Source organism: Rhinolophus sinicus, linkage group LG11 (assembly GCF_036562045.2).
Source record: "Rhinolophus sinicus isolate RSC01 linkage group LG11, ASM3656204v1, whole genome shotgun sequence".
In the NCBI taxonomy this organism is placed as follows: domain Eukaryota; kingdom Metazoa; phylum Chordata; class Mammalia; order Chiroptera; family Rhinolophidae; genus Rhinolophus; species Rhinolophus sinicus.
Window position 1 is genome coordinate 62,309,671 of NC_133760.1, and position 23,740 is coordinate 62,333,410.

At 49.3% G+C, this 23,740-nt stretch overlaps 1 protein-coding gene across 2 annotated transcripts in view; it reads left to right on the top strand.

Moving 5' to 3' along the window:
* SLC13A4 (solute carrier family 13 member 4) overlaps positions 1-21,785 on the top strand; it is a 37,280-nt gene extending 15,495 nt beyond the window's left edge. Inside the window, exons 4-16 of one of the 2 annotated variants that reach the window (XM_019750649.2) lie at positions 1,616-1,788; positions 2,191-2,245; positions 4,825-4,864; positions 5,886-5,963; positions 7,326-7,510; positions 9,979-10,098; positions 11,239-11,340; positions 12,576-12,677; positions 13,470-13,567; positions 13,764-13,894; positions 17,071-17,232; positions 18,437-18,574; positions 20,588-21,785. In XM_019750649.2, the coding sequence (XP_019606208.2) occupies positions 1,616-1,788; positions 2,191-2,245; positions 4,825-4,864; positions 5,886-5,963; positions 7,326-7,510; positions 9,979-10,098; positions 11,239-11,340; positions 12,576-12,677; positions 13,470-13,567; positions 13,764-13,894; positions 17,071-17,232; positions 18,437-18,574; positions 20,588-20,725 (1,522 nt within the window). In that variant the 3' untranslated portion in view covers positions 20,726-21,785. The remainder of the gene's footprint in view (positions 1-1,615; positions 1,789-2,190; positions 2,246-4,824; positions 4,865-5,885; positions 5,964-7,325; positions 7,511-9,978; positions 10,099-11,238; positions 11,341-12,575; positions 12,678-13,469; positions 13,568-13,763; positions 13,895-17,070; positions 17,233-18,436; positions 18,575-20,587) is intronic. The other variant, XM_019750657.2, reaches the window with a different exon arrangement.
* The last annotated feature ends 1,955 nt before the right edge of the window (positions 21,786-23,740 follow it).

Below are 23,740 nucleotides of genomic sequence, written 5' to 3' on the forward strand. Positions count from 1 at the left end.
AACCTAGGCTGCAAGGGCAGCAGGTTATAAAATATAAGGGACTCATCAGGTAAAAACAAGATGGACCAACATAAATTGTTTAGGAGACCTGAAGTTTTCCTCCCATCCACCTTGAGTTTTTGTTGTCACTGGTTCAGATCACGGACCTGTGAGACGGGTCGCGTTTGACCCGGTGTCTGCAGTGCCCTCAGTGGCTTCCCCTTTTCCTCTCTGCTGTCAAGAAGGCCAGTGAGAGATTCACGGCCCTGGGGAATGTGAAAGGAAAGCAGGATTGACAGTTTGGGGTTAACCTCACCCCTGCTCCACTGGATAACCCTGCCCTTATCTTCCCGTTGGAGAAGCCTTCTCCCCTCCTTCTAGTTTACCACTTTCTTGCTATATGTTATGTAAGCTGCCCTGACTCCTCTGGGCGTCAAATAGGGTCTACACAATCATATGGGATTGGTTTTCAACATTAGTCATTACAGGAATACAGGTTTTGCTTAAATGCATGCTCCTGTCTCCCACTTAACTGCAGCTCAATTCAGCGTAATTCACCCCTCATTCGTAATAATCTCGTACCCCACACACAACCTCCTAGGCACATAGTGGCATTTCCTCGCATCATGTTGGGACTCTGAAGCTCTTTAAAACCTCTTGTACTAACCTCAAGAATTTATATCCCATTGTGTTTCCACTCATCTCTATTTATCTCATTCCCCCACAAGCGTCCACCCCCTGTGGTGCTCTCTGTCCTAGCGTGTGGGGGGCAGGCAAACTCGTGTCACTGTAGCCTAAACAAACACACCATCAGGACTTTGGCCTACCGAGACATCGGCCACATGTCAGATGTGTGGTCCCCAACTGTGCAGTGATCCCACCTAAAGTAATAAACACGGAAGGCTTATCTTCTGGAAATGAGAACCATGTCTGTACAAACACACACAGCACGTTTCAAAGTCAAGGAGAAATAGCTGGAGAGTTACCGTGGTTAGTGTTTTCCTCTGAGCATTGGCTCTTTAAGTTACCAGCGGAGAAAGTGCACACCATGGTGTGGACACTTCCGTGACTTCAGGGGCTGTACTTTCAGCAGGTTGACAGTGGGACAGTGGGTAGAATTGTGAGCTCCACCATTGGTCTCTGTCTGGTCACTAATATAATAACTACTGTGACAGGGCTGCAAAGCAAGGAATGTCATGGTACTCAAGAAGTGCTGGCTGCCAGGGCAAAACCAGAATTCCTTTATACACACAAAACACACATTGTCACCAAGTTAGTCTGCAGAGACGAGCGATCACTAAATCCATGCCCCCTGACTCCACTCCCAGAGCTGTTTTTTGCTTAAAGGCTTCCTTCTGGCTAAGGCCACTAGTGCATGAAGTGTGATTCATTCACTCAACAAATATTTATTGACTGTTTCCTCTGTGCCAGCCATGGGAGTGCAGCGCTGAATGTATGACAGACATACAACCCCAGTTTTCTGGGTAAACAGCCCCGGTTTGCTAGGCCAGGACCATCGGATTGGGCGGAGCACCCGCCACCCCCACCCCACCCGCAGGACCCCTGGGAGGGCAGCGTCTAGGCCTGGGAGATGGCCCTGCTGTCGGCGCTCTGCCCAGCCCTGCCTGCCTTCCAGGCTGCTGCTGTGCTTCATGTGCTGCACCACGCTGCTGTCCATGTGGCTCTCCAACACGTCCACCACCGCCATGGTGATGCCCATCGTGGAGGCCGTGCTGCAGGAGCTGATCAGCGCCGAGGAGGAGCAGCTCGTGGCCAGCAGCGCCGGCACCGAAGATGCCGAGCCCATCAGTACAGTTTGCTGGAGTTTCTCTACCCTTTGCCCCGCTGCCCTCCTCTTGTGACACTGCCCAGCTGGGTGCCTGCCCCCACGACCCCTCACCTGTGTGCCTCCCCTCCATCCCCTACTAGCCCTTGTCGCTCTTCCCCCCACTGCCAGCTCTTCCTTCTTCCCCCACTTAGAGCAGCCACCCCTGCTCCCTTCTCCCAAATGGTCAAGGCTCAGGGCCACCCTCAGGTCCACCATGCCTTGCGGGGAGGCGAGAGGGCAGGGAGTCGTCAGGCACCAGCCTCCAGCAGGAGCCTTTATGCCCTATGTCCCCTCACAGCCCTGAGCCCCTGAGCCCGAGCCCTGCCCTACAGGGGCAGGTCCAGCCTCCACCTCTCACTTCCTGCTTTCCTTTGCTGCTGTAGGTCTTGAGGTCAACAACAGCCAACCTTCTCTGGAACTCATCTTTGTCAGTGAAGAGTGAGTATGACGGCTTTCCTCCCAGACAGCCTGTCTAGGTCCGTTCCCAGGCCAGGAAAGCTGGGACCTGGGCCCAAAAACAGCTCTTTTAGACGTATAAGCCATGCTCACATCTTGCCACACCACCACCTCCCCAAACCCCGATTTCCTCTCCAGACCCAGGAACCACTTGCCAAGATCTTGAGGGTAACCCCTTAACCATAGGGGCTGGCGTGATGAGGGAAGAGAGAAAAAGACCACACTGAATCTGAGGCAGTGTGTGGACTGCCTGTATATCTGCCAACTAGAATTCCATCTAAATCAACGTCCCTCTTAGGAGAATAATACATTTAATCCATTAATGGAAAAACACTCACATAATAGATGTCACTGGAGATTCTTAGATAATCACAGAATGTTATTAGGTATGGTCTTACTAGATCGGGTCTTGTGAGATATGGAAAAAAAAAAACTAGATGACAGGTCGGAGCTTAAAGGACAGTTGTTGAGAGAGCCATTTGATGATGAAAAGATGCTAGAAAAGGAGAAGTCTCCGACACTCATGTGAGTGGAGATCCACTAACAGATCATTTCTGTTGGCAATTCGATAGCAAAATGTGGTCTGCAAGGTATTCCTTGGGTATGACACTTTAAAAATTACATTTGTACTAGAGCTCAGTTTTGCAATTTGCTCTTTTCATAAAAAAATGGAGCCCTCCCGTTGAGCGAAATGAGCATATGCAATGGGACAGACACAGAAGGCTGCCATCAGGAAACGGCTTTCGTTTCCTCCCACCACTGTCTTCCATCACAGCACATTGGATTTCCCTCCCCGGCCCTTGATGAGCGCTCAGACAAGTCCCACGGGTCTGCTGGTTCCTGTCAGACATTAGAACGATCTCACTTTCAGACATTCAGCAGCCGAGTCCAGTCCCACAACAAAACTTCAATCTCATCTAGAGCTTCTCCCCACCTCCTCTCAGGCTCATGCCCACCTCCCTTCTGCCCAGGTCTGCAGAGCAAAAGGCAAAAGCAAACGGGAGAGAGTTGACCCCTGTCTCACTCTTCCTCCACCACCCTCTTCTTCTTTGTCCTCCCCCAATTCACTCTGCTGCCCTGACTTGTCCAGGGTGAGGGCAGAGGCTATAAGCTTCATCTTTGAAGGGGCCAAAAGGGTCTAGGGCTGCAAGCCTTGCCGATCGGGGCATCCCCTTGAGGCTGCCTCTGCATAGCCCTGGGCCTGATGGCGGTGAGGCACTTGGACGACCGCTCCTGCCCGCTCCCTGGTTCTGTGCTCTGGTGGTTCACCCCACCCCCACCCCAGTGCCTTGGTGCCGGGGTTGCTTCTGCCTCTGGGGCAGGCCCTTTTCAAGGTGGCTGTAGCCCAGCTGCCTGACAAGTCTCTTGAACTCTGAAAGCACAGGCTGCCCCCATGGCAGGGGGTCTTTCTCCTCACTCTGGCCTCTCTGGCAGGGCCCACTGGCCTTTGTTCTTTTCCAGACAAAAATATGTGTCCCCAAACTCCAAAGAGAAAGCTCAAGTTGTCCCTAGAACTCTCTCAGCACTGGTGGGAGCCAGCGCTGCTGGCAGTGAGGACGACCAGCGCCACCTCCCATGCTTGTGAGGGGTTCTTTGCCGGCCATCCTCACCCAGCTTGGGACAGGGGAGGGGAAACATTGTGCCACTCTACTCCTTGCAGGCTAATGACGCTCTCCAAAGAATGCTTCCCTCTGAACCCCCACTGACTCCTTAGCCTTCCCTGGTGATGAGTGAGAACCACAGGACCCCAAGCCCTACATGTGGGTCCAACACCCCTCATTTGTCTTCTCAGTGGGTGAGCTTACGCACCCACTGTCCTCAGAACTAAGACCAACCAGAAACAGCCACTGAATACTCAGTTTGCCCGCAATGCTGACAGTTCAATTCTCACCTTCCTCTCTACTCAAGGCAAAGGCTGGGGACTGACAGATACGGGGGAGACTCAGTATGCACATTTGGCTGCCATGCCATCCCCCACCCTCGAGGGGCAGGTACTGACCAGAAACCTCCTCCATGTTCTTGTTCTCACTCGCCTCTCACCTTGTGGAATCGGCCTTCCCTGCTCCTATCACCTCAGAGAAGCATTTCACACCTTTCTCCTTCTAGATAGTGACCTCCAGAGTCAGCCAGTGAGCAGGGGTCTGAGGCCCAGGCAGGCGGAGATGGGGTCCTATCTGGCACCACCACTGAGCGCCCCACAGCTCTCAGGAAGCAATGCCCTGTCTCTGCCTAGTGTCCTATGCTTCGTGCACCACGGACCTGTTATGAGGCTACACAGCGCCGTAAGGGTTAAAGTCCCTATGTGAGTGCCAGGCACCTAATAAGCACTCGTGTTAGCGACTATTAGGAGTATCGGTTCTGCTTCAAAGGAAATGCTCTGCATCCCCACCAATCCTGACAGCATCTCTGGAAGGTCTGGAAGACAGGGGTGAGGTTAGGTTTCTCGGAAAAACCGGAGTCTAGAGGGGTCCCTGAAACCAGTCACCGATGTGTGGGGGTAGTTCCCATCTCCTGACATCTGGGCCACTGCTGACTTTCCTGCTTCCTTCACTTTGTTCCAGCACCACGACTACAGACTCCACTTCTCTGATGCAGAACAAGGTATGGCGTTGGGTTTTTCTTGTGCTCTGAGATACAGTGGTACCTCGGTTTTCTAATGTAATCCGTTCCAGAAGACTGTTCGAGTTCTGAGATGTTCGAAAACCGAGGCACGGTTTCCCCATAGAAAGCAATGCAAAATGGATGAATCCATTTCAGACCTTTAAAATCAACCCCTAAAACTGCAAATTTAGCATGAATTTTACTATCTAATGATACCATAGATCCATAAAATTTACAGCGTTCAAAAACCGAAATGTTTGTCAATGGAGACATTTGAATACTGAGGTACCACTGTACTTGAAAGTCCCTCAGGGTAACTCAGTGACAGAGATGCCTGACAGCTTGTCCTAGAGCCCCGTGGCCTCCACTGAGAGCTAAGAGGTGGTCACTGGGCCTGAACGGGCTCCTGGCGAGGGTCATGTAGCCCCAAAGCCCAGCCCTGAGCACTGGGCAAAGCCCCCTAAGGTCCCGGTTGACCTTTCCAACAGAAATAATACTCAGCCGTCCAGCTTATCCTGGGTCTCAGATTCATCCTTAGAATTTCTTTCAGGGGCATTCCATTTACAAAAATCTTATTCCAAGAAGGGACACATTTACCTGCACGCTGCTCCCTGGCCAACCCCTCCCCTGAAGCTGGCTTTACATCTCTTCGTACCTCAGTACAAACTGCGGGTTTTATTGTGGTGCAATTTCTGTTTTCATTTTGTGTTAAAGAACAATGAAGGATTCTTCATTAGCTGATGAAGTTCCAGAAAGCCGAGCTCTCCTATAAAGACAGCGCCATATTCCGTCCACATTCAAAAGCCTCTTCATATGAGGAGTTTGATACCAGGCGGATGGGACCGTGTGAGATGGAGGCAGGCACGGGGGATGGCTGCCCACTGTGGATGCCCTCCCTGGGTCCTGGTCTCCAGTCCCCTCTTTGCTGAGGCATGAGGTGCCTCTGGGATGGTGAGATGGCACTTATCAAGACCCACCCCACATCCTCTTCCTGACAGCACGATGGTCTTTGTCCCCACAGAACCTGAATGGCGTGTCCACAGTCACCAAACCCGTCAAAACAGCAAAGCACCAGAGCAAGAAGCAGCCCCCATCCCAGGTAATTAAATTGCATCTCCTGACCCTGTTTCCTACATGAAATGCCTTGAGCTTCCCTAGGGAAACTGGTCTTGAAGTTGTGAGGGCGTCAGGCTAGTGAGCTGTCACCGGGCCCTCATTATCCACATGCAGGTCTGGTCCTGTGTGTGCCCCGCGTGTTAGGATACAACACCTAATTCTCTGTTGACTCGGCAAGTCGTTCTGCCATCTGAGCCCCCGTTTCTTCAAGTACAAAGCTGAGGATTGCTCTAGATCAGAGGTGTTCAAAGTATGCCTCAAAGGTGCTTCAGGGACACTGCAAATATTTTATTTGAAGATCCTGAGATTTTAAGGCAACTGCTTGTCTCTGAGAATGGGACGTTCCTGGCACTGTACCACTGAGACAAAATGCAGAAGTAAAATAGATGTGGACGCTGGTGTAAAACCACAGCTGTCACTTATCACCCGTGATGTACCGTTTTGTGTTCGTCAAAATGATCTCAATTACTTAACACCCATCGTCATCATACATGTCGCCATTTATTAAACACTTATGATGTCCCTTTTCCCCATGGCTGTCCTGTGATCTGGCCTGCTGACTTCTGCACTAGGCCGCTCCGAGTCTCATGAAGACTCCCTGAGGGGTTGCCAGGCCTGCAGGGCAAAGGGCACATGCTTCTTTACTTTATACTTGAGACCAGAGGATAGTAACCTCAGACCCTGATGGCCATCATCTGGACCAAGCAGGGCCTGAGAGGACCACAGCAAGGCTGAGGCTTATAGGCAAGGAGGTGGGGGGAAGTGGGGAGGAAACACCAACAGGCAAAAAGGAAAAGTGAGTGAGGAAGGAAGGAAGGAGAGCGTCACATATTTCAACCCTCCGCCCAATGAAAGCTGGATTCCTTCTGTCATCCAAGGCTTATTTTTTTTTTTTTAGTCATGGCCCAGTTGGGATTGTCCTTCTAACTCCACATAGGACAACCATCTTCTATTTGTTATTCAGACACAAAGTGGAGAACAACCACTTTTACTGGAGTTCAAGGAAATGACAGAACGTGCTGTTAATAACAACCTTAACAGCCACAAAAATAATAGCTTACCATTCATGAAATGCCAAGAAGTATTCTAAGTGCTACATATGTATGCTCGTATGTATTACTTCATCTTCTCTTCACAACAATCTGGCAGAGAAAGTAGGATTTTCCCCATTTTACAGAAGACCCTGCAATTCGGAGGGGCCGCCCAAGTTGGGAAATGGTAGAACTGGCATTGGGATTTGTCTCTCTGACACCCTTCCCCCTGCACCCTGTTGCCCGTTTTTTACGCTTTATGTGCCGGACAACCCGAGCGGGGTTGGAGAGACCCAGTGATTTTCCTTTGGTAGGAAAAGCCACCAGTCCTGAGCCCGGGCGCCAAGACCCAGGGAGTCAACAGGAAGTACAAGTCCCAGCACGACCAGATGATCTGCAAGGGCCTCTCTCTGAGCATATCCTACGCAGCTACCATCGGGGGCCTGACCACCATCATCGGCACCTCTACCAGCCTCATCTTCCTGGAGCATTTCAACAAGTGAGTCATTCACTCGGTCAACACATGCTTACGAACCATCCACTCCACGTCAGGCACGGGGCTGAGGGCTAAGGATACAGCAGAAAATGGGGCCAGGACAGCTTCTGTACCGAGAGGGAAAAGAGACAGTCAGCTCATTGCCGTTGACTGTGATGTGTCGGGCAGGATTCTGCTGGGAGAGCCCCCTGGGGGAGGTCACTCAGTCTCAATGCCTCCCCAGAGAGGCGATGAGGGACATAGGCCTGAAGTATGAGTGGGACTAAACTGGATGCAGGGAGATTTTCCAGACAAAGAAAACAGTGTGTCGGAGGGTTCAGAGCAAGAGAGCAGAGCACATGAGAGAAGATGAAAGAGGGCAGAAGGGGGCCCGGGAGGTGGACAAGAGACCATGACAGGCCTCGCAGGCCCTCTAAGGAACTTGTACTTCACCCCAAAGGCCGTGAGGAACCTTTGAAGAAGTTTAGGCAGGAAGGGAGATGATCAGATTTATAGTTTTGAAAACTCATTTTGGATGTTAGAAATGCAGAATGGACTGGAGAAAGCGGCAGCAGGAAGACAGTTTAGGACGCTGGTGCACATGCCCAGGGGAGAGCTGATGGCGGCCTGCAGGGAAGTGGATGTGGGGAGGAGAAATGGTCAGACTTGAGAGATATTAAGAGGTAGACTTGACAGGCCTTGGAAGGACTAGAAAGAAGGTAAAGCCAAATCTAATTGTCAGGCTTGTGGCTTCTGCAGCCGGGGAAACAGAGTTGCCCTGGACCTAAATGAGGGGACCGATGAGGACATGGTGACGTAGAGATTGCAATGTCCAGTTAAGAAACAGAGACCTGAACGTCACGAGAAATTTTAGGCAAAAGGCATAGACGTGGCTAGATTTGCAGTGGCCTGCAGAGCTGTCTTCATGGACATGCAATGTGTGCGGTCACCCAGGGCCACCAAGCTTGCCTGATGCTCTGCTGTCACCAACCTGAAATTTTTAAGAATTTTTGAACAAGAGGCCCCACATTTGCACGGGGCCCCACAAATGAGATGGTAGTCGGTTCTAGTCGTGTGCATATAAACTGAAGTCATAAGAGTGAAGGGGATTACTCGGGACAACACACAGAGTAAGTAGAGCAGGGGGCATACATAGTAAGTTCAGGCATTTAAAGCAGACCACAAAAGAGAGAATAAAACAGGAAAGACAGGAAAGAGAAAAATCTAGTGTCATTCTACCCAAGGAAGAAAGAGATTCGAGGGGGAAGGAGTGGTCCAGAGTGTTTATAGTTGCTTGAATGATCAAGCAAAATAAGGCCAAAACTGTATCCATTCGATTTGGTGACATGGAGGTTACAGGTGACCTAGGCAAGAGCAGTTTGGTTGAGTGATGGGAAAGAAGCCAAATTTCAGTGAGTTGAAGAGTAAGATGGAGGTGAGGAAAGGGAGAGTTGGCTGTGAAGGGAGGAGAGATATGGGTAATAACGGGAGATAATAGGGAGAGTCAAGTAGGGGTTTTAGGATGGAGGTCATTTAGATGCCGATAGGGACGATCCAGATGAGAGGATCATTAAAGACTTGGGGGGGGGGGGTGACTGATAGAGTGATGTCACTGGGAAAACAAGAAGGAATGGGATCCAGAGCAGAGCGAAGAAATTAAGCATGGACAAGAGGAGACACACAGCTTTCGTTTTAGTGGGAAAGAGAAAAAGGAAAGAAAAAGGGAGGAGGAAGAAGGGAGAAGTAAGGGCATAGGAGTTTAAGACTCCATTCCCCAGGGTCTGAGTTTCATGGACTCAGAAGGGCCCAAGGGTAAAGGAACACAGGCATTATCTAGACTAGCCATGGCTTACACAGGGTGCAGCCTCGCTCCCCAGGACACCCCCCTCTGTTCCTGGGCTGCAAGTGAGTCCCAGCTCTGCCCGATGCTGAATGAGGACTCCTCTGGGCAACCTCCCTAGCACCCTACGACGGCAGATGAAAGACCTGCAGAGTCCAAGTCTTGGTTTTCCTATGCGCACAGTTAACACCTGGAACCTTCATGAGATGCTAGAGGCTGAAGTTTTCTGGAACTGATGCCCCGTGTCCCCCAAAGCCCACATTCCTTCAGGGACTTTATAAACAAAGTACACCAGACTGCCCTTTCATTCTCTGCTGTCTTGAAAACCACATGCGTACACTTATCAGAATCTTTATGGAAAGTAAGAGCAAACAACTCCTGAGTGATTCTCCTGCAGGCAAAGCATATACACTTCCGTGAGATCAATTCTGGTTGCCAGATGCCTTTTTCAGCTTACTTCGTAATTCCTGGCTGGGCTCTGTACGGTTGCAACTGTCAAATAAGTGAGCACGAGATACATGTTTTACCATATTGTTATTATCTCTACGTTAGCTCGGCTATGTCTTTTTAAGGAGCATTTAGCTTATCACGTCCAAAATAGCACATGGAAATCCACCTTTTCTAATCCCTGACCTGGTTCTTCCCCCTACAGCCAGTATCCAGCCGCAGACGTGGTCAACTTTGGCACCTGGTTCCTGTTCAGCTTTCCCATCTCCCTCATCATGCTGGTGGTCAGCTGGTTTTGGATGCACTGGTTGTTCCTGGGCTGCAAGTGAGTCCCAGGGCCCTGCCAGCAAGGCAGAGGCTCTCCTGTCCAGCCAAGGTCACGGCACAAGCCCTGGAGGGTGCCGCTTGAGGGGAGCTGCTGAGTAAACACAGAGGATGCCCCCGGGACGGGATGGCGAGTCAGGCATTGTCTGTTGTAGATGCTCTGAACATACATGAGCTCTGCCCTTCACTGTCAGCTCTGCAACGAAATGTTCTTAATTCCCACCACTGGCTAGACGAACCGTCCGATTTACAAAGTCCGAACTGAAGAGTACGCCGTGTACTAAATTTGCTCTCAAAGCATATGGAGTAATTTCAATTAACTTCTAAAAAATATGGTTCCAAGTAGGAGTTGCTTAGCCTTCATTTTATAGACACGAGTGATTTATACTTAGAAGTTGTGGGAAATAGGCTCATTTCCCTCAACATGACAAGTTGGACATTCCTCTTGCAATATTATTTCTAACATTAATCTACTTAGCAAACCTTTTCTTCACAACCAGTAATCTACTCAAAACTGGATGCACTTCAAGCACATGACGGGAAGATATATGTAAAGTGTTGCTATTAGTCCATAGAACCCGATGCTCCCATTGGTCAAGGAATGTTCTCTGAGCTGACTTATTATTATTGTTATTATTATTATTATTATTACTCAGAGACTGTTGTCAAATCAATGAGGGCTGCGTATTTCTATTCCTCCAGTGTTGCAAATAGAAAACCAACACACACTTTCACCCTACACAAGCCTTGCCTCTAGACAAACATAGACCACACACACGTGTGTGTGTACAACACACAAATATATAAACATCTGCACACATATGCCACATCAGTCTCAATTATGTAAAGACAAGTATGTAGAAACAACGCCACATAAATACACCTGCCCAAGTCCACAAGACATCGCTTCACACGGATACACCATGTGCATGACCCAAAAGCCTTGGGGAGAAGGCTGATGAGACGCTGTGTAACTTGGCAAATAAAAGTCATATGACAGGTGGGGTTGGAGGGCCAGGGTGCTAAGGGGCGAGGAGAAAAGTCATCAGAGCAAGCCAGTAGGTTAGTATGTGCTTCATACTTGACCTCTGGGCCTCAGAAGTGTGTTTCCTTCATTCTTTCGCTCATTCTCCCTTCTCAGTTTTAAAGAGACGTGCTCTCTGAGCAAGAAGAATAAGACCAAAAGGGAAGAGTTGTCAGAGAAGAGGATCCGAGAGGAATACGAAAAGCTGGGAGCCATTAGGTAAGAATCAGCCACTCGCCTTCTCTCCTTCTCCAGGAGAGAAAGCGAGCACAGAAGCACCTTGCTCTTGACGGTCCCTTGAGCTGGGGGAATTGTCCACAACCCTGAACCCGAGCGTTTAGAGATGCTAATGAATGCCAGAGTCTGGCCACGATTCCAGGTGGTCACCTTTCCCCTTCACCATATTGAGTCCAAGGTAGAACCGTGGCATAGAGGGTGGAGGACCAAGAACAACTCAGGACAGCACAGCCACCCTGCTGGCTGAAGTCTCTCAAGTCAGGATTCCCCACATTGCTCAGAACGGGCCACCGCAGGTCCAGGGGCCCCTTGTAGGGAACTGGGCACTTTGTACTATATTTAGAGCATCGGGCAGCATCAAATACAGACTTGAAGACATAGGGTCTGCGAGTTCACTCACCAACTCGCAGCCATTTCTATCAGCTTTCTCACAGCCACCCAGCGCCCTATTTTGTGCTCTGTCTCCTTTTATGGCAATTGGCATATACAACTTTGGGTGAAAGGATTCAGGTTTAAGCTGTAGTCTTAATTTATAAAAGGAATATATGCTTATTGTAGAACACTTAGAAAATGCAGGAAAATATACAGTAAAAATTGACTTGTAGTCCTAGCATCCCAGTGTTAACTGTTAACAACTGTTACCATGTATTTCTCCTTCCAGGCCTTTCTGGTGCAAATTATATGTTTTTTTGGTAAAATTCAATCCACACTGAACAGTTTCACACCTTGCCTTTTCTCACTCAGCATTAGTTATGTTCCCAGGTCATTAACTCTGCCGTTAGCAGCACGATTATTAGGTGCATCTCATTTTAACATATGCTGAAATGTACTCAATGTCATGGGATACCACTGGATATGTAGGTTGTTTCCATTTCTTTTAATATTTAATTTTTTAATAGATAGTTTCTGTTTGCGTTTCTGGTTATTTGCTTAGATAAAAGGACCAAATGTAAGGCTTCTGAGATATATCATCAAATTGCCTCAAGAAAGTTGTAGCAATTTCTACTCCCACCAGCACTGTTCGAGGGGCCCATTTCACTGCATTCTCCTTGCAGGCTGTATTTTAACTTTTTTATAAAATGTGTGATGCTGTGCTCTCTTTCCCTTCCCACCTACATTTCTCTAGTAAACATGGCTAACATTTTCTGGCACGATAGTGAAAAAGCTAACAGAAATTTTCCAGTTCCTGGAGCCGGTCTTTCTGTTTGATTTTATAGCTACCCTGAAATGGTGACTGGATTTTTTTTCATCCTGATGACCGTGCTGTGGTTCACCCGGGAGCCTGGCTTTGTTCCCGGCTGGGATTCTTTCTTTGAAAAGTAAGTGATACTGTTTTCTCCTTAAGAACAAACCCCTCACGTAAACTTTTCTGGCACTTTCCAATGGCATCCCCTCTTAGACTTTCAGGGACAGGGAGCCAGGAAAACACTTTGTTCCCATGAAAGTCCCCTCTTTTTAGGAAAGCTGCAGTGTGCAGTCAGGAAGAAAACAGTCAGGAAGAGTCCGAGTCAGGGGGTGGGATCCAGGGCTGCCACTTATCCCGCCCTGTCACCTTGGTCTTGTTACTTAAGCTCCTGGAACCTCAGCCATGGCATAGATGGTTATGAGAGTTGACAGAGCAAATGTCCATAAAGTAAAATGCCAACAGTGAAGAGACTGCAGCCAGTAGGTGGCTGAGGTGTAGGGGGAGACGCAAACATGGGCTCCGGTCCCTGCGTCTTCCCCTGAGGGTCATGGCCACAGCCCTCCAACTCGCCCAGCACAGCTTCTCATTTGAGAAAAGACACACATGGAGGTGTGAGCCTCACAGGAAAGAGGGCCCATCCGTTTCTGTTCTCTTTCTTCTACGCAACTCTTTGTCACTTCTTCTAGGCCTCGCCCCAATCCACGGGCCTATAAATTCACACTAGAGCATCCACCCTAGCCAGGCCCTGCCTCCACACAATAACCACTGCCCATTACACCCACCGCTGGATCGGATGGCAAAACTGGCAAGGAAGGTTGCCGTGGCCTCGAGTCTAAAACGAGGCCTTGTGTTCAGACGATCCCGAGACATTGTGTTCCCCGGGGTCCCTGAGCCGCCTCCTCCAGCCTGCTTGTCTCTTCGCTAGGAAAGGTTACCGTACCGACGCCACCGTCTCCGTCTTCCTTGGCTTCCTCCTCTTCCTGATTCCAGCGAAGAAGCCTTGCTTCGGGAAAAAGAAGGATGGTGAGAGGAGTTCAAGGGGAGAAGTGGGGCTGGCTGCAGTGCAATTACACCCAAGTCAGCATTTTCAGGAGGAGCCTGACCAAGGCTCAAAATAGCAGAGCGGCCTCCCGAATCAGCCGGTTCCTCAGCTGGGCCCCTAGCTCCACAAATCCCTCCCATTATGGCTCACCTGGCCCTCCCTCCCTGTCCACCTGAGATCCAGGGGAGGACAAGGAGCCCTCGCTGGGGATGGAGCCCATCATCACGTGGAAGGACTTCCAGAAGACCATGCCCTGGGAGATTGTCATTCTGGTGGGAGGAGGCTACGCGCTGGCTTCCGGCAGCAAGGTAACCCTTGAATTCTGTTCTCATTGGCTCAGGTCTTTTCCCAGCTACTTTACCTAACAGAGTCATTATGGTTCTGGGTGGGACGATTCCAAGGAGCTGAGGGAGAGGTGAATGTTCACCCAAGTCCCTGGGAAGGGAAGCAGTACCGCCAGGAACAGTACCCTGCCCTCTCTGAGCTTCCAAGGGAACAGTTACAGGTCAGCTGGGCCACAGAGCAGGGCACAAGGGCATTCATACCTCCTTCACGGGCCCACCCTGCCACAGGCAGAAGGTTTATTAGAGCTGTAGCCATCTTTTTCCACAGATTTGAGACTGGCGATAGGAGATGTGCCTATAAAGGCCCAGAGACGCCCCAAAGGACACACAGCAAATTCTCCCTCAGTCAGTCCATGTGCATATACTGAGCCCTTTCGGAGAATCTATGCTCAAGCTGATATAAATGGTCCCTGACTGGGAGGACTTGGGATGCGCTCTTTTAAAGGGAGCTGATGGGAAATAGTTGAATTTCCTGAAATGCCAGCCCTTCCTGCAATAGAAAACGATCCTAGGAACGAATCAGGTTACGGTTCACTCTGTTTCTCCCTCCACTCTCTGTACACATTAAGCCATTCTAACCTGGGCTCCCTTTTCCCCCCCATTCACTGGGGGACAATGCTCTCTGCATCACTAACAACGTCACAGAGCCCTACACGTGGAAGGAACCTTGGAGGACAGGGTCCCATCTTCTACCCAGTGTGAGAGCTCCCTCCGTGACACCCTGGGCTTGAACACCTCCAGTGACAGGCCACTCCCTGAGCAGGGGACAAAGAAGACTTGTTCTCTACTTTCAGCTCAGGTCTTTTCTTCTGTATGTCTCCCACTGACAGTGCTAACTCTATTCTCTGGAAAACTCTCCAAGGTAATAACTACTGACATAATCAAAAGTTATTAATTCCCTTAGATCATCTTTTTTCCCAACAAAACTCCTTAGTGCCTGTAACCATTCCTCATAGAAGTAGTGCCCCCTTACCAGGCAGGCTAGTTCTTTCCTCAGGACTCACTAGTTTGCCCTGGGCCTTATTCGAACACGGTCCGTAGGCGGTCAGAGCAGAGCAGTTATATCACCCAAGCCCCATCTCTCACGTCTGATCCAAGCACCATCCTGTATTTTTACGGAAGCTTTTACAAGGCTTTACTGGCTCTCATATCAATACGGATATTGCAATTGCAGTCATTGAAAACCCTTCATTCTTTTCATTGTTAGCCACTGTTAAGCCTCAAGTCCTTCATCCAGTCTTGTATACAGGCTTTCAGTATTTCTAATTCCAAGTTCAGGATATCATATTTAACTTGATTGAATTTCAGTTGTTAGTTTTGGCCTTGAAGCCTAGCCTGGCAAGATCTTTTTCTTTTCAACCAAAATTGTGCACGTATGACAGATAGTTGACATTTCTGTAAAACCCTGACTCTACTCATTCTAATAATACAATTCAGGTATAATGTATGTGATTCCTACTGAGTTTGAAATAATTTCAGTCTTGACAGCAGTGAGGAAAAACCAACGTAAAATGTTTTCATACCAAGAGTTGAAGAAATTAAGACTTCCTTTGTTGTGTTTTCCTAACTTTGCAGTCTGATTTATCAGTTTATCTCAAATTATAGTATAAAATCGTTCTGGAGAAACAATAATTGCCATTCAATTATTTCACTTTACTTACAAGGGCTATTTGGGTAACATGATAAATCAAACTCCATTTCTTGATAAAATGTAGTGTTTCCACTCGGCTAACTGGTTTCCCTCCCATCTTTGTCTGCTGAGCAAGGTTTAATGTGTTACAAGAGATAACAATTACAGAGTTCCCACAGGCCTCAAAGCTCTGCACCAACCATTAAATGATGTAGTCCCCACATACTGGATTTGCGACTCTCAGTCAGTTGAGAAAAAAACAAGAAGTGCTCCAAGGTAAAAACGGCTACAAACAGAGAATGCTGAAGTCATCGGTATTCAGTGTCTATGAGCTCGCCATGAGGTGGCCAGCGTGCTGTGGAGATCAAATGAGCTTTTGGTGAAGTTGGAGGAGAAAAAGTAGCCACTGCCAATGTAGCGAGGCTGTCTTTAATAGTGAAACATGAGTAGGGCTTACAGCTTGAGGAATCATAAAATGCCACACCTTGCTGTCTGCCCAACTCCCCATTTCTGGATTGCATTTGCAGTCTCTAGGGTAAGTAGGAAAAAATCACAGCACGTCAACCATAGATGGGAGAGGAACAGGGACGTGGGGAGGGAGGGAGATTTCATAGGCAACCTGGGGTTTTTAGCACAAAAACTAAATGGTGACCTTAATTTGGGGGGGAGCAGGGGGAGAGCCCTCACCATTGGCAGATGAACAGCTTCCAAAGGAATGAATTCTTTCAACTGGGAATATTCATTTACTGGAGTGGATACGGTTCAAGAGTGGCAATATGCCTCATATCCTGTGTTGTCAGAAAGCACTGGCACATCACAGAGCCTGATGTCAGCCACCATGGAACTTGAACCTACAAGGGCTGCGTTGCCACTGAATGACGGTGCTCACAGGCCTGCATGGAGATAGACTCGGAATCCCCCTCCTTACTTACTCATATAGGACGTCTTCCGTCCGGCCCCGCCCGCTGCAAAACACAGGGAAGGTTACTATCCATAGATGTTGACAGTTGTTTTCCCTTTCTCAGGGGTGATAAAAGAAATAGATTTCAAAGGCAAAATTAAGGATTGCACTTGGCAGTCTGTGGATCAGCTGCCTAGAGGGAGAGTGTCAGAGGCTGGGGAAAGAGTAATGCGGTGGCAGTTGAGGAGCTGATGGCCCCACGATCTTCATCCCCTCCCGAAGCCAACATGGCCTCACAGCAAAGCCCGACAAAGGCCATGGCACTTAGGGTGGGTGGCTCTCCACTCCCCGTGACAGCGACTGATCAGGGAACCCTAAGACCGAATGCTGTCCTATCATAAAAAAGGAATTTTCTGGGCTAGAAAAAAGATCAAGTCACAAAATCAAGATTGCTGCTGGGTCCGGTCTGCCTGGAACTAGGCAGGCAAATTAGAGGACTCCTGCCTGGTGGTTCCTCCCAGCCTCCCCGTGTTCCCGACCTCCTGGACTCTAAGCTCCAGTGAAACGCTTTTCCTGCTTTCTTCTGACTGTCCCCGTGTCGGCCTGCAGAGCTCCGGCCTCTCCACGTGGATTGGGCACCAGATGCTGACCCTAAGTAGCCTCCCGCCGTGGGCCATCACCCTGCTGGCATGCATCCTCGTGTCCATTGTCACGGAGTTTGTGAGCAACCCAGCCACCATCACCATCTTCCTGCCCATCCTGTGCAGCCTGGTGAGTACAGCAGGGTTCCCAGACGGGCTGCCCCGGGGCGCGCAGTGACAGGCCTGGGCCAGGGAGCCGCTGCCATGGCTGTACTCTCTTCTCGGGTCATTTTCACTGATTGGTATCCATACCACAGTTTAAAAAAAAATAACTTTTTCAAATAACAATTGACAGTAGAGAAATTAATAAACCATAGCAAGGGTTCTAGGAAACCTTTTCCAAAAGACTAGGATTTGTTTAGGGGCAGCCCTGAATGGAAACAAGATTGAACAAAATAACCTTAAAACTGTAGGATTCCAATTCCCCACCACCATCATCTATTTTCTCTCCTGAGATAAGACCTAATACCAGGGGCCAGAGAAGTAACTACAGAAAATGGAGGCAAAATGCTCCCAGGAGTACACTCGGCTGCAAGGGCCAAGACCACAGCTCTAACTGCCATCACTTCCACCCAATTTCAGTGTCCAGAAGGTTCTGAGATTGGGGAGTAAGGCCAGCCTCTTACCACGACCTCACAACAATGTTATTAATGGGACAAGGAAGGGGCAGCTGCCAGATCTTAGCCTGGCTCAGCAGCCCCTAAGGTACTGCACCACACACCGTGTGCATCCCGAGATGGAACCTGTGACGTCAGGCTCTTCCCCATCTCCAAGGAAACAGTACCCTCCCGCTTCCTAACCCTGGATGCCCCGACCCCTCGCTTTGCTCCTTCAGAAGCCTCCGTCCAGCCCCTCCCTTCCTCGTGTGTGACAGGGGCGTGGGTGTGCCCTTAGCTAAAACTCAGCCACACTGAGGGTTCAATCCATGGAAAGCGAGTGTCTCACTTAGAGAAAAGCCCCTTAATTCTGCACCCCCAGGGTGAGGGATCTCTACTTCAACCAAAGCAGCTTATTCGTGAGATCAGTGCTTAAAGACAGACTTTCTCAGCTGAAGAAGAAAATGTGAAAGCCACTTCCTTAGAACATCACCCCCAGGTGTACCTCGGAGCCCGTTTGCACAGGCAGTAAGTGGCACGCGCACCTTCGGCTTGGCCAGCAGGGTGTGCCCTTGAGGCTAGTGATTTCACGAGCACTGGCACGAGGTGTCCGGCCAAGGCCAGCCAACAGGAAGCCATCATTTAAAGCACCCTGGTGACGCTGCGCACAGGAAATGCAAGTCTAACGTCAACGCTCGTGTTTCTATGCATTTTCTCTCTCTCTCCCTCTCGTTCTAGTCGGAAACGCTGCACATCAACCCACTCTACACCCTCATCCCGGTCACCATGTGCATCTCCTTTGCAGTGATGCTGCCTGTGGGCAACCCCCCCAACGCCATCGTCTTTAGCTACGGGCACTGCCAGATCAAAGACATGGTGAGTCCGGGGTGCCCGCCCTGCCAGGCCCGGGTGCCGGGCTGACTGGCTCCACCCACAGCCGCCTCCTAAAGCTGGTTATTGTGGAGCAGCTGTCCCGGGACTGTCATCCCGCAGTCAGCTGTGGTGGAGAGAGTGGTACTAGTGAAAACGTGTGGGCTTGGTCCCTGAGGACCAAGAACAGTAACAATGTGCCCCGCAACCCATCTGGGAGAAAGTGGGGACGTGGAACAGGGGCCGGTTCCAGAAGGCATGAGCCTGCAGTCTTTGCTTCACTTTCTTCATCGGACCAGTGGGGCTAGTTATTCAAAAAGCTGCTGGTTTGTTCCTAGAAGGTGAAGGATGAGAAACTGTATGAACCTAAGGTAAAAGGTTATTTCGAGAGAAGAGGATCCTTCTGTGGAACTCTCCCCCAAGCAAGAAACCCTGAAGCAACAATGGCAAAATGAAGCATCCGCAGCTCATTTCTTAGTTCTCAGCTGGGCGCACCAAGATGGCTTTGCGGAGACGTCTTGCTGCTGATTGTCATGCTGGGCATACCCACCTTGCCCTCCTCCGTGTATACTCACTGCTCCGCTTCTTAATACCCAGGGTTGATGGGGGCTGGGGCAAGGATGAAAAAAACAAATTCCTGGGGCCTGACTGTCTGAAACGGGGCCCATTCACCCTTGCTGAGAGTCTCAAAAATTTTTCCACTCGAGTCCAAACTCATTCTCAGCAGCCCTGTAAGTATCACGCGGAGGAAAGGAAAGCGAGCTTCCAGCTGGTGGCAGGGCCGTGTCTCACACTGAGCTCTGCCCCAATTCTTCTGTCCCCCGCCTCCCACCCCGCGTCCTCTGCCGTGCGCCCCCACCATTCTACCCTGGAATGAAATGACCAGAGGCAGTAATTTTCAAAGGCACCAGGTGACAAGGAGTGAGCCAGGCCTGGGTTCTATTCCGTTTCGGCACTGACTCGAGACTTCAGTTTCCTTACCTGCTAAACAAGGAGGTTCAGACGAGATGCTCTACCGGGTCCCTTTCAGCTCTAATCCACTCAATCTAGCTCCTGTAGAGCCTGCCCCTTGCCTGCTAGGAAACATGGGCAGTTTTCCACTCCCAAACGGCCCGGGTGGCCAGGGTGACTAATGTGTCCAGGGTTTAGGCCACAAAGCAGAGACTCATCTAGTTATTTGCTTGGAACAATTTCGTAGCCTTCATTTTTCTTTGCAACTTTCCCAACTTAATGCCAGCGAGTGGACTTGTGGTGGCCACACGCTGTGTGCTTGGTTACACCCTGGTAGGATGCCTGCTACCCTTACTGTACACTTTCCCACCTGGCCCTGGCTCTGCCATCCATCATCCCCGCTCACCTGTGAGCGTCAGTGCCGTGGCAGAAAAGGAAGGGGTCAGACTCATTAAGGTGCCATTCCCTCAGAAGGAAGCAGCAAAGCTAGCACGCCTGTGTCACATTCCCATGGCAGGGCTACGCAGAGGCAGCCAAACTATTTCCCCAGGTGAACCCAAGATACACACCTTCCATGACTGTTCTTTGAAAGAAGAAAAGAGGTAACAGTGGCAAAGGCTTCATAGAATACAGCCCCTCCTATGAAACCCCACACGTGTCAGCACCCTGAGGGCTCTGAGAAGTTCCTGCCCCACAGAGACAGGCAACTGGGTTTAATGCATTTCCCTATCATGTAGCTGCAGGGCCCTTTTCAGCGTAACTCTTAATGTTCAAATCTCTGGCGTTGAGTACATACCTTCTAGGTCTAGGCCTCCCCTTGCCATCGAGTGCACAAGGAAAGAGGATTTTAATGGCACTCTCCCAGCCCCAAGTCCTCCCTGCCTTTCCCATCCTTCCAGTCCTGTCCCACCTTATGGGGCAACACTAAAGCACCCCAAGCAGTGACTGGAACCAATCAGGGCCAAGTGGATGGGCTGTGACGGGGTCAGGGTGGGGCATGGATGGGGAGCACTCGGCTCTGTCTGCTGCCCACACCCAGTGACTAGGCTGCTCTGCTCTGTCCTGCAGGTGAAAGCTGGCCTAGGGGTCAACATCATTGGCCTGGTCATTGTGATGGTGGCCATCAATACATGGGGCGTTAGCCTCTTCCACCTGGACACTTTCCCAGCCTGGGCTGAGGTCAGTAACATCACCGATCAGGCCTAACGCCGCTGGGCAAATGGCCCAGCCAGAGGCGTGGTCGGCACCCAGCAGAACCTGACCAACAGGCGAGGAAACCACCAGGAGCACACAGCCCCCACCAGAACATTCCGCCATCTACCACCTCAAGTGAGCGGCAGGAGGCCTCCAACCACCAAACACACAAGCTTGGATGTCAGTGTCTTCTTCTCGGCCCTCCTTCCTTAGCACCAGAGCTCAAGAAAAACTGACCCCTTCTGACTTCCTTGTATCCAGTCCCTCCAGTCCTTTCTGAAGACAGGAAGAGAAGCGAGCCTTAGATGCCCCTCAAGAGGCTAAGACTCACACACTTACTAGCCTCACTAGGCTTGACGTCATTCTTATTTTTTAAATCCCTTTTTAGGAGCTAAAGGAGAAATCCAAATCCTCTTATCTATGCAAAGTGACAGCGAAACCAGTGGCATCTCCTCTTCTGGAGGAAAATCTCACCCAGAACTTGAGACCTGACATAATTAGCTGCTTTCTCTTCAGCGTTTCTATCCTAAGTTCTCGCCACAAAAAAGCAATTCTTTGTGGCAGTCGCTTTTAGCACAGTCTGATTCCCTTTTAAGCATCTCTCTTCAGTGGCTTCTCTGTACCTTGGCACCACATTCCTGTAAAGAAACAGTGCTCCCCTTTCGAAAAGAGCTGATGCTGTTCTCGCTGTCAAGGGAAAAGGAAGCAGAGAAAGAAGACACGCTGATTAGCGTCTCCCTCCACTCATCACTACCCATCAGTTTCATCGTGTTGGGTCAGTGCTGAGAGAGAAAAACTTGTCATACCCGTCTTATGCAGGCCAGACTAAGGCTATAACTAAGACCACATCACTATTAATGATATTTGACTGGCTTTCTTCTGGGTGGAAGGAGTGGTCTGTTCCTGAGAAGACACACACGTACAGAAAGGACCAAACACATCAGTCACTTGCTACAAGTAGATGAGCTCTTTCAGGGGAGAGGACATGTCTTATGTCTCTTAACGTCCCCAGCAACTTATACACTATAGTAAACTGTAACTGCTCAATAAATGTTTTCCTTGAGAAAAATCACTTTGGAAATCAAGGCCACCACCTTCTTCCTCCTGCAAACCATGCCATTTTCTCCATGACAGACGCCCCTGCTGTCTGACGGGACAGCTCCCTCATCCTCCAGTTTCCTGGTATCACATATGTCTGATTTCCACCACTAGTTACTTGCTTATGGCAAAAGGAGTATCCCATAATTATTACATTGTTTTCATTGACTTTAAGTTACTACTGTTAGTATGTGCTGTTTTCCCACAATAATTTATCAATGAAGTCACGCCCTTGGTTTATCAAAGATCTGTGAATTGTAAAATTTCTTTTGTGCCAATCAATACTTGCACGCTCTGATCACTGCATGTGACTGACCAGGTTTAACCAGTAATATTACCGCTTCTGCCCTGTCCATTAGCTGAGGTCAAATTATTTGACCACTTACAAAAGTGACGAGCTAATGAACCCAAATAAAATACCGGTATTAGGTACACTGCAGCTGGTTTAACCGAGCCAGCATCTCAACAGTTGTTTTGCTTTAAAATGTTCAGAAGAGTCAGGGTGTCTGCTGCTATTGTCAGCCTAGCCAAGTCGTCGAATGACTGACCCATCACAGAACTGAGACATTCAGCCCGTAAGTCAGACAGTAAGACAAAGGCACAGATAACCGATAAGATTCCAGGAGTATAAATAACTATAAAGAGAAAGAAAAGGTGACTTAGAATTAAGTGGACTTAGAAGTACTGGCCACTGTTCAGCTATTCGAGAACCTGACTCGTTCCTACGAGGAAAGCAGTACAACTCTCCACAGCAGCTGCTGCCAGGGGCTCCCAGGGGCGAACGCACTGGACTAGCCAATCTAGAAAGAGTGCTCATTCAGCCTGGTCTGACCGTTCTAAAGAATAGCACTGTTCTCTCCCCACCCAGAGATTGAAGCCAAACAAGACTGCTCGTTTTCCAGAGACAGGAAATGTCAGATATGACTAACAATTCCTTATGTCATCTAAAACTACCCAGTGTTGGACAATATCTAATAACTCTCCTTAGTCTTGTGTCTTGCAAATACCTTAAAATTTGATTTTTATCTTCTATCACACTACATGGATGGAAAAGCTGTACGTGACCATCTTATACCAGCTCACTTGACAGATGACAAAACTAAGAAACAAAGACACTACAGTTGCATCTTATTCTCAAGTCAGTTATGTATCAAATTTGCTTAGTCCCAGTTGCCTTTGAAATTCCTTTAAGTCTCCCATGAAGTACATGGTATACAATCCTTTACATTAGCATTTACATGGCACAAAGACTCTAGTGCCAGCTTTTAATAAATAAAAAAATAGCTACTTTTCCCCCCAATGTCAGACTAAGTCCCTGTTTCTTCACTGGTACCAAATAAGGTGGGTGGCTTCACAGTTAGGGCTCATGTTTGACAAAGTATCTAAACACTAGAACCACTCTCAGTATTGCAAGTTGTTCAAACCTTTACAACCCACAGGGAACGGAGACCCCTGAGTTCACGGGTAGCTCACTCTGGGGCTGCCCTCACCGAATGGACACCAAGCACAACTGCCCGCACTATTTTCATGGCACCTTTTCCTTGCCCCAGTCCTGTGCGACTGCACCTGTGAGATGATGTAACCACATGGTACCTTTCCTAAGCTCTCAGCACAGAGGCAATGGTTCAGGCAGGCCTAGGACTCGGGGCTTGCACTGCTCCACCCCCGTCCCCGTTCCACAAAACCCCACTATCTGTTCTCTCTGTTCCAGTGCCTTGTAAAACATGCCATCCATTAGGTCTTCAGTACATGAATCAATATGTTGCACCCAGATTTAGGAAAGATATAAACTAACCATTTGAAAATCTGAGTGTCTCAAAATATTTTCCCTTCACCACCCTGTTCCTTTCCACAAGGCCCTAATAGTCAGGAGGGAAAAAAGGACTCATTCATCTTGCAAAGTCCAAGATGGCAAGTTTAAGAAAAGCC